Raw genomic sequence first — 13312 nt, 5'->3', positions numbered from 1 at the left:
ATTCCAGTTCGTCAATTTGTTGTAATCCATTATGGTTCATTGATTAGGGTTTGGCGCAACAGGTTTGAGGATTTTGTGCTATTGATTCGCTCTCGTTGAATAGGGATCCAGAGAAGGGTTTGACGGGTTTTTGCTCCACTTCTTAAATTTGTTCTCAATCGTTTGTGGTTCGTTTGGAGATTACAGCGACATGTATGTTTCTTCTATTCCATCTTATTCACCAGCTTGATGCAAGGCTCGTAACCTTAATGAATATGGCTCTGATTTGATTTCTGAGTTGTTGTGATATTGTGGCAAGCATTAATTGTTTTATAAATTTGATATTGGTACGAACAAATTATTGTTTGGTGGTTAAAAAATTCACAATAAATTGATGCAAACATTGATAGAGATCTCAAGTGTATTATGTTAGTATTGAAGTGCAGATTTTGCCTTCTATTTCACAACTTTTCACAGCCGAGCTTTTGGAGAACAACGACGAAAGATCACGACGATGGTCTCCTGCGGGTCTTTGTCACGTTGAAGCAGAATGAACAAGCTTCGTATGAGTAAAGGCAGCACAGTGTTCATCAAATTTTTATAAAAGAAGATATTAAGAAGTGGGGATATATTTACTGGTTAGTTATTAAAAAAGTGGGGGGTTATATTTAGTAAAGTAAAAAGTATTGGGGTCATGGCATAAAAAATGTAAATGATATCCACTCTCTACTAACTTATTCATGTCATATTAAGTGTACTATTATTATTGGTCCACATCACTCATGTACCATACACTCACCTGAATTTTTGGGCACCGGAGTAAGCACCATTAATGTTCACACAATTAGTAAAGTGGAACATGCACTATCTTCAACAAAAGAAACAAAGCTAGCTTGACCAAGAGAAAAATTTAATCAAGTCCAATAGGAGTAAATTAGAAGTTTCATTTTCTTTTAAAACTTACTCCTTACAGCAGTCAAATAGATACATATTACAGTGTACATGTTCTTGGTACAGAGTATTTGTAATGCCGTCCGTGATTGGGAGGAAAAAAATTTGCAAGCAATACGATCAATGAGTCTACGACATTTGAAGCCTATTCATCTTCGAATCAGTATTGATTTTTCTATGAAAGAAAGCTATTAGCATTTGCATATATCACTTTGAAAATGAGAGCATTTTAATGAAAAAAAGGTGAACATAATTCTTATTATAGATTAGGGTAAAAGTCTGATCATGTTGCAGTCACCACATGCGAAACAATTAAATTTTTTCGGCAAGTTACTTACTTACTTATATATAGCCTCATTGAGTCCACATCTCCATATCCTAATACGCCTGTTTAAAATATTTAACTTAGACTTACTTTTTTTTGATAAAACAAAAACCTACAACTTTTTTAAAATATTGAGATGCAATTAAGTTATCTTTACTACGTCATGATATATACAATTGACACAAATAATTAGGTTGGAAGGAGACTCCCTCCAAACATGTTATTGTGATTCATTCTAAATTAATAATTTGTTAGGCTAACGTATTCGCCACACGCGTGATTTTTTTCCTTGAGTTATGATTCACATAAATATCCCAAGACCGCTCTAACTCGAGCAATTGTCTTTCAAGCCCATAATGAAAATCAACAGTGTATCTAAATAATGAAAATGAAAAACATTTTGAAGCATATGGCCAAATTCCACAACATGGTTGATTTTGATCACATTCCATGCATCCAATTAATTAACTTCCAAGTTAGGAGGAAACATTGTAGAACATAGGACGTAAATAATCATGTATATATGCTACCAATATCGGTTATAATTATACATTCGTAATCAAAATTGGGAAAAAAAAAGTGTATATGTATTTGGAATTAATTAATCCAATTAAACTAAAACCAATTAAAAACTCAAGAAATAAACTCCCGGATAATATTTATAACTGCGTTAGCCCTGGCACGGTCCACCATGTCAATGTTATGGAACCCCACCGGATCAAACCGCGCTTCCACCTGGACTCCACGCTTGGCCAACATGGTCACAAGCTCCTGCTGCCGGTCAACCATAATGTCCCCACCATACCCAATCACAAGGCACTTCCCTAACTTCTTCACCATGTCCAAGTGTGGCCCACCCACCACGGGATTGCTATACCTACAATAGTAATCTTTGTGTCAGCACAAGCATAATCAAGTAAAGTTTTAGGACATATGAAAATTATTATCATCTTTGGTTTAGAGGAGATGATTAGTGAATGGAAATAATAACCCTTTATTATTTGTTTCATGAGGGTACCGGAGATATTTTAAAACAAATTTACAATAGAAAGGGGGACAAATTTGAATTATGAGAAGTTTTGTCCCCTCCATTCTCTTCTCCTCAAACAAAGGATTTGAAACCTCTTCGACCAATGAATGGTCGAGCGAGTGCAAATCATGCATTTAAGTCTTTTAGTACTTAATTTGTTTTTTATCTCAATCATTCTTAACTCCCGGAGGGATCCAAATTCTCATACAAATTGAACCGAACATTGTTAGTTTAAAATAACATCTCCCTTCCCCTCCAACCACACACTATGTCATGGATTGTGCAGGCTACATCATAATTTCATCTTAGATTGATAAATAGAAAATTTATAATGAAGTTGTCTAAATCACTTAAGATAAATGGTAGAATCATTGATGTTCAAAATATTATTCTTAACACACGTTAAAATATTATTGCACCTTAACTATAATAATTATACCCATGATAAAACGTTGAGTGATTTAAACAACTCATTTATAATAATGAAAATGTTAAGTCTACATGCTGATTTTTGGGACATCCAAAAAACATATATGTTAGCGGGCTAAAAACATCCACTAACTCACTCATATATATGTTCTTTTGATGAAATATATATGTACACATATCATCACACTATAAAAAATCAAGTAAAAAATGTGTGAAATTCCTAACATGGTCATGTTTATGCATTATGTGACTATTTTGTTTGAATCTGTTTGTGCCATACATACCTATGGTCACGATCGGTTTCCTTAGGCAAAGCGAGGCTCCACATCATGTCCAAAACAGGCAAAGGCAACACTTGATCCGTAGCAAACCTCAACTCCGATCCCGTCCTCCTCTCCCCTGAAAACATGGGCTGGTTCATGATCACCCCAGCGATCCTCAAAGGCTCCAAGTCCACCTCAGCCACCATCACCGCCGCGTTAAACACAATGTTCCCGCCGCAGTCGTGTCCATACAAGTAGCACCTGGAAGGGTCACCGTACTCCCTCAGCCACTGCTCCCCCTCAGCCTCATTTGCCATCTGCTCCCTCACCCACACCACCGCATCCCTCGCGTCATAGTACTGCGCCGGGAGCCTGTTCTCCGGCGCAGGACGGTACGCGACGGATACGACGATGGAGGGGATATCGGTGGCGAGCTGCTCGCACGCTTTGTGGACGCCGATGTCGGCGGGGCTATGGAAGAGCCAGCCGCCGTTGTGGAAGTAGATGAAGATAGGCAACCGGGCGACGTTGTTGTCGTTGGAAGGAAGCTTGGTTGGCCGGAAAAGGCGCACCCATGTTTCGGTCTCTGGGTTGATGGTTATGTCTTTGGAGACGGTTGGGTTGCCGGACGATGGCTCCGGGTTGGGTTCGGTTTTGGGAGTGACGTAGCCACGGTTGAGGGATCCGTCGGGGTTGAAAGAGAGACCCAGGTACTCGAGTGCATTGAATTTGGACATTTTCTTTCTTTCTTTGTTTCTTTTGTTGGTAGACAAGTGTGTGTGTGGTTTTGGTATTGATGATGGATGTGTGCAGAAGCATGCAAATTGAGAATTTGGTGGACGTGGAGTGAGTTTTTCTTGCTTAGTGGAAGGTTAATAGGTAAGAGTAGCTCAGCCTGACATGTGTAGCGGTTTTGCACCGAAATGACGTGCTGGGATACTATGAAAGGTTTACCTCTTCCTACGAATCAGGAATGGTGTTAAATCCACTTAAAAATTCTGATGTTTTTATTTGAAAAACTGAATTTTGATGTGAGAGGTCCAAGCCCAAAAGACTAAATAATGGATTTTCCAGTTTTTCTACTTTTAACTTAAGTGGACTTTCAAATAAAACTTAAGTGGACTTGTATTAGCCCATTTTCTATGAATGAAGTAACAATGATTGACAAAAAAAAAACTTATTCACGAAAACTCATTAAAATTAACACTAGCTGTGTTTGAAAATTTATAAGTTCATATGGTTTTCAAAGAATGAATTACTTCTGCCAATAAAATTTCTAAACCAGCCAGATAGTCCTAAGATGCATAAAATCACTTATTTAAATAGGTTTATCTTCCATAATATTCCAATAAAATTCATCATACTCAGAACTGAATTTCATAAGCACCTCAGCCATCAACAGTACGACATCGCCATAATTTAGAAAATTATTCAACAACTTCCATAAGGAGAGGTTATAAAATCATCTCAACCGAAATGTAAAAGTAACGTAAAGTATCTACCCAGTGTTACATTACAGAGCAAGACACTTATTTTATTATTATTATAATAATAATAATAATAATAATAATAATAATAATAACATAAACAAAGACTCTCCGAAGCTACTCCTCATGAGCCACATCTCTACCTCCAGTACCTGAGCGATGTCGCATAGAACATCATTCCAACAGAAGGGTAAGAACTTACATTGTATAAAATATAACATAACAAAGAGCAAGTAAACAATTCAGATTTCGCTTTATAAACTCTTCACCTTTTCTTTAAAATCTGAGTGATTATAATATTTGCTCTCAAGACAGTTTCATAATTCTTATTGTTGTTTCGGAAAATTATAAGTTTTAAGAAGAATAATTATTCGACTTTACCACAACAGCAAAACAATTCACCAACAATTCACCAAACACATAAAACCACTGAAAACGTGAAACTTAGTGTGTAAGACTCTAATGTATGCATGTGGTACCAATTGTTAACCTTAGCGGTATCACCGCGTCCACTCCAGACAGTTAACCACCAATGAAGTCCCCTCCAGACTTCCAGAACCACTCCAGTTCTGGGACAAACCTCAGTTTTCTGATGAAAACCGACACGTTGCCTCTTGACTAAATGAAGTGTATTTCGTGCAAAAAACTCATAAATTAAAACATGCAAATTGAGCCACTCCAGCCCCAAATATATAACATATTTTCTCACCAAATTCCATAACGGGAATCACACCAAAATTGCACAAAATAACACTTCAATATAATTATTAAATCATTCACTATTCCACCAACATACTAGCAACACAAAATCATCAAATGTCTCACATCAATTACCAGAATCAGTTTCAGAATCAATCCCATAAATAAGCAGAAACATATCAAACTTGCATATAATTCTGGTACTAAATGAGCAGTCTAAAAATTATGAAAATTTTACCAAACATATCCTTATACGTTAGCTTTCATATAAAATTGGTTTCACGCAATTTGGAATTTTGTAGAGAGAGTTATACTCTCTACAGCACAGGCTGTTAGGGTGTCAATTCTGGTATTGAACCAGCAACCCAAAAATTACGAACATATTACCCAATATAACCCTATGAGTTAGCTTTCATACGAAATTGGTTTCACTCAATTCGGGATTCTGTAAAGAGAGTTATGCTCTCTATAGCACAGGCTGCTAGGGTGTCTGCGGGCAGAAACAGAGTGAACTTGTAGATAATTATGGTACTCAACCAGCAACCCAAAAATTATGAAAATTTTACTTAACATAACCCTATGAGTTATCTTTCATACAAAATTGGTTTCACTCAATTCGAAATTCTTTAGAGAGAGTTATGCTCTCTACAACACAGACTGCTAGGGTATCTGCGGCCAGAACAGAACCCAATTCTCCCCAGAACCTCAAATTTGTTCAAAATCAATTTTGCTCACCACATATTAACACTCAACATAGTCTCTCAGTTATGAATTTTCAAAGAAGTTGGGGGTTCCTTCATGTTAAACTCAACCTCTGTTATTCTACAATTATACAAAGTAAATTCAAACCCTTACCTCTTGAAGATCAAAGTCTAGGTTTTCTTCTCTTTTCTCCTCTCCTTACTTTTCACGTGTTCTCTTTGTCTGCTAACTTCTCCAATTCTCAAATTCTGATTTCTCTCTTTTTAATTCACTCATAACCCTTAAATAGTCTTACAATGGCCCCACTCCCAACTACTCACTATAAAACCTAAAACCTTTATTTATCTATATCACATAATAACTTAATTATCTAATAAAATCACTTAATGACCTTATCATAATGACCTTATCATCTAATTAAATCACATAATCACATAATCATCTAATTAAATCACATAAATTATCAAATTACCATATAACATAATAATAATTAAACTAAAATAATAAATAACATAATAACGAAAAGTGGGGTGTTACAAGAGCCGCCTTTGTGAGATCTTTCGCTTTGATGGCTTCACAAGACCGAGGAAGCTCTTCTCCTGCGTCCAGGGAGCCCAACTGCCCTCGATCCAGTTCTTCATTCTCAGCCTCTTTGCTTTGAGGAAAGGTGTTGTCAGAGGGATCTTCATACTCATCAAATCTAAAGAATTCGCGACAAAGAAGAAGAAGTTGTTGTAGAGACAAAGAAGGTCGGGACCACCCACTAGTTGTGTTGAGGAGAGAGAGAGAAAGAGAGAGAGAGAGAGAGAGAGAGAGCAATTTTCATATTTTGCTCCTCACGATGGTCATAGGTGGGGAAGGAGGAGATGAAAGGGGGAAGGTGAGAGTGAAGAGATTATGAGTACTTATGTTAAACGGTTAAAAAACTTTATTAATAAAAATTAATAAATCCGGGAAAACCCTCTAAACTAAAAGTAATTCAAGATCATTAATACATTGCATCGCCTATACCAGTAAGATTGCATCATCTAAGTCAACTAAAAAAGTAACACTCTCTAAACTTATAAATCATATGACGAAGCTTAAGACCTTTCCCGATTATCCAAAAAACTTAAATTATTAGATAGGGCCTGTTTGAATAATTTTATATTTATTATTTATAACAAGACCAACATAATCTCATCATCACACCATTATGTGTGTGTTTTGAGCAACGTTAGCAGATTTGGATTTAACCAGAACTAGTTTTATACTCGTGCATTCACAGGTGACATTTGATATATATTAGTATTTATTTGATATGGTTTTAAAATTATAGATTTATTTTATAAAATGTAGACAATAATGCAAGTTTGACTGAAATACTGGAAATGTGATTATACACTTATTAACATTTAAGCTTTTAATACTAATTAGACATTTTGTCTTTAAAATTAAAAGTTAATGTTTTGTTTAGAAAAGATAATGACATTAGATAGAATAAAAGAGTCTTGGGAACATAGCTCTCCCAAGTAAGCTTTAAAACAAAGGTTCAAAATAGAGAATTAAAGAAAGAGTCATAATAGACACAACATAAAAAAACTCACAGCAAAAACATAGACAAATGATGAAAGAAAAAAAAAACTAAAGCAAAGCTAATAGAATATCAAAAACTGTAAAATAGCACCTAGCAAAATGCCTTTATTTAATCCAAGTCAATGTCATATTTTTCAAGTGTTGAACCACGCGTCAGCACCTCTAAACCAGTAGCAAATTACCACTTCCACAGACTTTCAAAAAACACTGCATATTCAGTCTCATAACAATACAGATATGCATCTGCCAAACTCTCCCAGCCTTTCCAATTTCTTTGAGATCAAACAGCAACATAAACAGCTAAAAACTATTCCTTTTAATGCCTCACCTGTGATGTAAATTAAATTTGTCATTGCAATGTAGGATAGAACCATGTGGAACAATTTTCCAGCAATCATAAGAAGGAGAAGATTAAATCTTACCTGTATAGAGTGCTAGAAAATTTGTTGTATCTAGCACAGTAGTCAAATGTTTGCAAACACTTCTTTGTACACCACATTCTTGGTACAATTCATTACTTTCTGTTCTTCATCTAGAATTAAAATTTTGAGACCCTTTCTTGATTTCACCCGTGAGAGAGCCACATATAATTGCCCATGCGTAAAAACAGGTCGAGGAAGGAAGAGTCCAACATGTGATAAAGATTGTCCCTGACTTTTGTTGATCGTCATACCAAAACAAGTACAAATTGAGAATTGTCGTCTTTCAAATTTAAATGGGTAGCCTGAGTCATTAGGCACCATACTCATTCTTCCAATGAATATTATTTCACCAATATTAGTTCCTGTTAACACAGTGGCACCAATAACATTCGACAAAAGATCATTAACTATGATGCGAGTTCCATTGCATAACCCAACCGACTGGTCTATATTTCTCAATAACATTATTGGAGCCCCTTTCTTCAAACTCAACTTGTGATTTGGAATTCCAGAGCACTTTATATCATTTAAAAACTCAGAAGTAAACCACTCATAGTGTATCTCTGAATCCGCATCAGACATGCAAGCTGTATCTGAACTGAAGTACTCTTTTGGTTCACCAGGAATTAAGTTTAGGATAAAATCATTCATCATCTGAACTGATTCAAGAGTCGGACATAATATGCATCTTTCTTCAAAAAAATTGTAATCCTTCATGTTAGTCAAGAGATTTGGATATGCAAAATTAACCAAATCGTGAATAGGATTATCACCTGGCTCAACTAACAGATCAGTAGGTATGTCTACATTAGCTTCTCCACTCTCATCTGATTCAAATTCACCATTGCCAATCTGAAGAATCCAATCAGCAAATGCCTTTATATCGGCAACAAGTTCCGGGGATCCAACAATTCTTAATCTCATATTTGCAGTTAACTTCAACACCTTACAGTGCTTCCATAATTGAGATGAATTGATGGTAGATTTAACAATATCTTGTCTTGACCCTTTCGGGATAACAGGCAGAATCTGCCTAAAGTCACCTCCAAGCACTACCACTTTGCCACCAAATGGTTTTTCTGCGTTGCTTTCATCTTGTACTCTCACCAAATCCCTCAATGTTCTGTCCAGGGCTTCAAAACAAAACTTGTTCAACATGGGCGCTTCATCCCATATAATCAACTTAGTCTGCAAAAGCAAATTTGCCCGTAAGCTTCCTTGTTTAATATTACATGTAGATACATCATTCACCTGTAGTGGAATACACAATCTTGAATGAGCAGTTCTCCCCCCTGGTAGTAATAACGAAGCAATACCACTGGAAGCTACATTCATAACAATCAATCCTCGGGACCGTAGAGATGCTGACAATGCGTTCCAAATAAATGTTTTCCTTGTTCCTCCGTATCCATATAAAAAGAAAAAACCACCACAGTCAGACAAAACAGATTCAAATATCTGATTATAGACCTACTTTTGTTCATCTGTCATTAAATTTAGCAAATTTGTGCACTTGGCAGACATCTCATCTCTATCGTAGTTAAGTTCATCTACTATGAACCTATTTTTCAAATAGATGTAGATCGGAAGATTCAGGATAAGGTAAACAATCAAAATCCTTGAGAGATCTCCCGTTACTCTGGAGCAATTTTTCAATCTCTATCAGGCACATGTTTCTTAAGTCATCATCACTAATTTCCAAGTCTGAAAAAATAAGATTCGAATATAAAATTATTTTGGAAGAAATGTACATTAGTAGTTACTTATATAAAAAACTAATTTCATATGGTTTAAATGAGTTCCTTAAGTTACATACCTGGTATTTGAAGAAGTCTCCTTCTTTGATATAAAATGTCGTCTGCTAGCAATTTCCATGTAGCTTCCCACACTACATCTGGTTTGCTGATGGTTTTCACTAACAATAACATGACAAATAATCGTCTTAATTGGTGTCCAGACCCAAGATCACTTGCCTCCTTTATTCCATCTATGTATTCTCTATCATCTTTCAACAATCCCAAGATGTAGCACGCTTCCTTGTAGGTCTGGTATAGTATGCCATTAACAGTTTTTATGCTGTCAAAACTTGTACATCCCTTTTGAATTGTAAGAAGGACCCGCATATAAAATAGTTCTCCGGTACCCATGGGAATATAATTCAACCTCCCAATTGAAAATTCTTTCTTTCGGACAGTCCATATTCTTTTGTCTTCATCATAAACAAACCTTTGGGGAAACTCTGCATATGTTAGGTCCTTCCCAAGTTCGGATTCCTGATTTGCTTTGAACCACGCTGTAAACTCAGTGTCCATATCCTGGTTCCTTTCAACTACAGTGTCAATCCATTCATGATCCTTGAAAGTAACAGACTGCTCATTGGGAAGGTGAAATGATAATCTGTTAACAGGAGGCCACTTGTCATGAAGATAAAATCCAAATATTCTCCACGCTGCTTCACAGGGAAACAAATACCTGCAGTCGTAATACTGCTTTATCTCATCAACACCTTTTTCTTTATTTGAATATTTATCTCTATTAGAAATTTCAACAGAAACTCTATCTGGACCTTTGTTTACATATTTAAACAAATATTTTATGGAGTTTGACTTGTTACAGTACTCCACGTTGATATGGGCCTGATACCTCATGAGGAGATCTGGATTATAAGGTACAACATACCTATTATCCATCACAATGTCTTTCTTTGTAACACTAACTCCAGTATCTCTTCTCCTGTATTTAGGATAGCCTTCCACATCAATTGTAGTTGAGTTCTGAAATTGTTTTGGGAAAAATTTCTCACACTTTCCATTTTTCATACAGGCAGAATTCATATTAGCAAACCCACATGGACCATGCATCATATAATTTGAAACTGCTGCTGACAAAGCAGGATATAACACAGGATCCGGTAACTCAGCTGATATTACCTTATCAATGTCATCCCCTGCTTTAAGCTTCCTTTCACCTTGCAACCATATTAAGATGTGGGCACGTGGAAGCCCTCTTTTTTGGAACTCAATTGTGTACGTACCCGCAGTTAAAGGTTTTGAAAGATGTATGTAATTAACATAACAATTAGTAAATTACATGAAAAAATAAAACATAGAAAAAGAAGAAAAAAAAATGCTTGCCTGCTTGTACTTCTCCAAATATTTTTCCTTTCTTCAAATTGGACATCAAATCATTCAACTTCATTTTGAAAACTCTAGCCACAATTTCAGGTCGGTCATCTGCCCTGAGACCTCTTGGAGTTACAAACTCCTGAATTTCTTTCCAGTTTGCATTGCAGGTCATGGTTATAAATAAATCTGGATACCCAAATCTTTTGCAAATAGCCATGGCATCTTGACAATTGTTGAACATGTATCGCATCCCACCCGTGAAGGAAGGAGGTAAAATGATACGTTTTCCAGCAGAGGAGGGTTGGACATCTCCTCTAGTTACAGCTTCTTGCAAGCCTTTAAAAATATCTGAACGTAACTTCTGTTGATTATTTATGTAAAAAGACATTCTATCTGATTCAATCATGTAGTGTAGCAGTCTACAATAAATTGCTGAAATAATCGACATGTGCTCACTAAATGCCCATGCTCTATGTCCCTTTGTTGGATCTGGTAAGAAATAAATTCCCTGATTGCAACTTTGTATCTCTTTCGGGAATCGTCTTGCATGTGATCTTCTCGTAGTGGTATATTTTCCTTAAAACCATCTTCTCCATATGGAAATAATAAAGGATATTGAAGAGGAATGTAAGAAGGGTGTTTTTAAGGAAGTCGTTGAAAACCTCCATCGGTACCCTTGACAATAATATCTCTACCTTCATTCACAGAGTCTAGATCACCTACAATCAAAGCTGCCACCTCATCAGTTGTGGGCATATTATAAGTTCTTGGATCCTTAGTTCTGTTACGATACAATTTGAGATAGAAATTTGAAGAACCATCACTCTCGACAAAGTCTCTAACTCTTCGAAACATCTTTGCCAATTCATTGTCTTTGTCAATCATTGCAGTCAAGTCCTTCACTAAGGAAGGATCAAGTGGACTTTTCCTTGTACTTGAACTGATGTAAAAAATGAAAGTAAGAATTTAGCATCAGCAACCATAACTTCAAGGTATAGTTTTTGTTTAAAAATTTGTAAATAATTCATAAAATACCTGAAATATTTCATTCTATTTGAAGACTCATTCTGAGTGTCATATATATAGAGTTGAGCAAACTTAGGAGGAGCTCCTTCAGGAGGTATCAGACTTCCAATCCAATGATAATTTTGACCACTTAGTATAAACTGAGGAGGGCCATTTCCATCATTTATACCTGATTCTACCTTGCCTCCAAGGGAAGTGAACGAAAATAAACTGTTGTACGCTCTGATATTCTCCTTGAAATTCTTGTATCTGTCATCTATCTCATTCATCAAATTATATAGTAGCTGAGGAGGTTTTCTTAGGAATGGAAGTGTAATTTTTCCTTTCATGCAGCAAATCTTGAATTTTGGAATTTTGCTATGATCAGATTTAACTGCCCTCTCTTCATACCACATAATAGATTGACATATAGAGCATACATAAGATGCATCACCCAAATAAAACACCTCTGCAGCACAAACTTTCTTAAAATTAGCTGACTGCAATGAAAGGGTATTATTAAAGTACCATACAATGTAAGAAGTTTACCTGTCGTTTCAGCCTTTGCATACAATTGTGAATGCCTTTCTGTAGTTTGGTTATCAGGTAATGTACTTGTCTCACCTTGCTCCATGTTATCAGGTAATGTACTTGTGTAGATGATCCTGTACAATAAATAATATTTTTTGAGAATGTGAAACTGATATTGACATAAATGTCATCTATTAGGCCATTTTGAAAATGAAGTTTAGTTTACCAACTCCATGCGATGAACCATTATCTGAATTGGACGGATTTGAAATACTGCCTGTATGCATACCTACATGTGCAACTATATTAAAATAGCTGAAATTAAGTTGAATAATTTTTTGAGGTTATCAGGTAATGGACTCGTCGCACCTTGCTCCATGTCTTCTGAATCATTACCAAAACTCCTTCTTGAAACTTGTTCAATGATAGTAGAAGGTATTATCAAGCTACTTTTCCTTTGATGTCTACGTGAGGTGCTAGTTCCAACTGATGATGTAAGTATGGTACTTTGATCTGAAATGGAACTTTGTTTAGGTGGTGTAGATGATCCTGAACAATTAAAAATAATGGTTGAGAAGGTGAAAGTGATATTGACATAAATGTCATATATTAGGCCATGTTGAAAAATGAAGTTTATTTTACCAACTCCATGTGATGAACCGTTATCTGTATTGGACATATTTGAACTACTCCCTGTATGCATACCTCCATGTGCAAGCATATTAAAATTGTTGAAATTAAGTTGAATAATTTATGGAGAACAATTTCACTATTTAATTTAAACATTTT

The 13312-nt window shown here is 35.8% G+C and overlaps 1 protein-coding gene and 1 pseudogene across 1 annotated transcript; both read right to left on the bottom strand.

The window, feature by feature from the left end:
* Positions 1 to 1718: 1718 nt before the first annotated feature.
* Positions 1719 to 3803, bottom strand: LOC130746622 (probable carboxylesterase 9). Its single transcript, XM_057599312.1, has 2 exons — positions 2999 to 3803; positions 1719 to 2132 (listed from the first exon to the last, which is right to left on the bottom strand). Exons 1-2 carry the CDS (start codon positions 3712 to 3714, stop codon positions 1889 to 1891), a joined length of 960 nt encoding a protein of 319 aa, XP_057455295.1. The 5' UTR covers positions 3715 to 3803; the 3' UTR covers positions 1719 to 1888.
* A 4101-nt stretch (positions 3804 to 7904) lies between these two features.
* LOC130744881 (uncharacterized) lies at positions 7905 to 13202 on the bottom strand (annotated as a pseudogene).
* Between the last annotated feature and the right edge of the window lie 110 nt (positions 13203 to 13312).

This window comes from Lotus japonicus, chromosome 3, assembly GCF_012489685.1.
Source record: "Lotus japonicus ecotype B-129 chromosome 3, LjGifu_v1.2".
In the NCBI taxonomy this organism is placed as follows: domain Eukaryota; kingdom Viridiplantae; phylum Streptophyta; class Magnoliopsida; order Fabales; family Fabaceae; genus Lotus; species Lotus japonicus.
This window is presented reverse-complemented; position numbering and strand designations above follow the sequence as displayed.

Bases quoted from the DNA above. Each gene is read 5' to 3' on its own strand.
- LOC130746622 (XM_057599312.1), bottom strand. From the start codon at position 3,714: ATGTCCAAATTCAATGCACTCGAGTACCTGGGTCTCTCTTTCAACCCC. The intron at 2,133-2,998 runs GTATGTATGGCA...TTACTATTGTAG, and splicing joins GAAACCGATCGTGACCATAG to GTATAGCAATCCCGTGGTGG.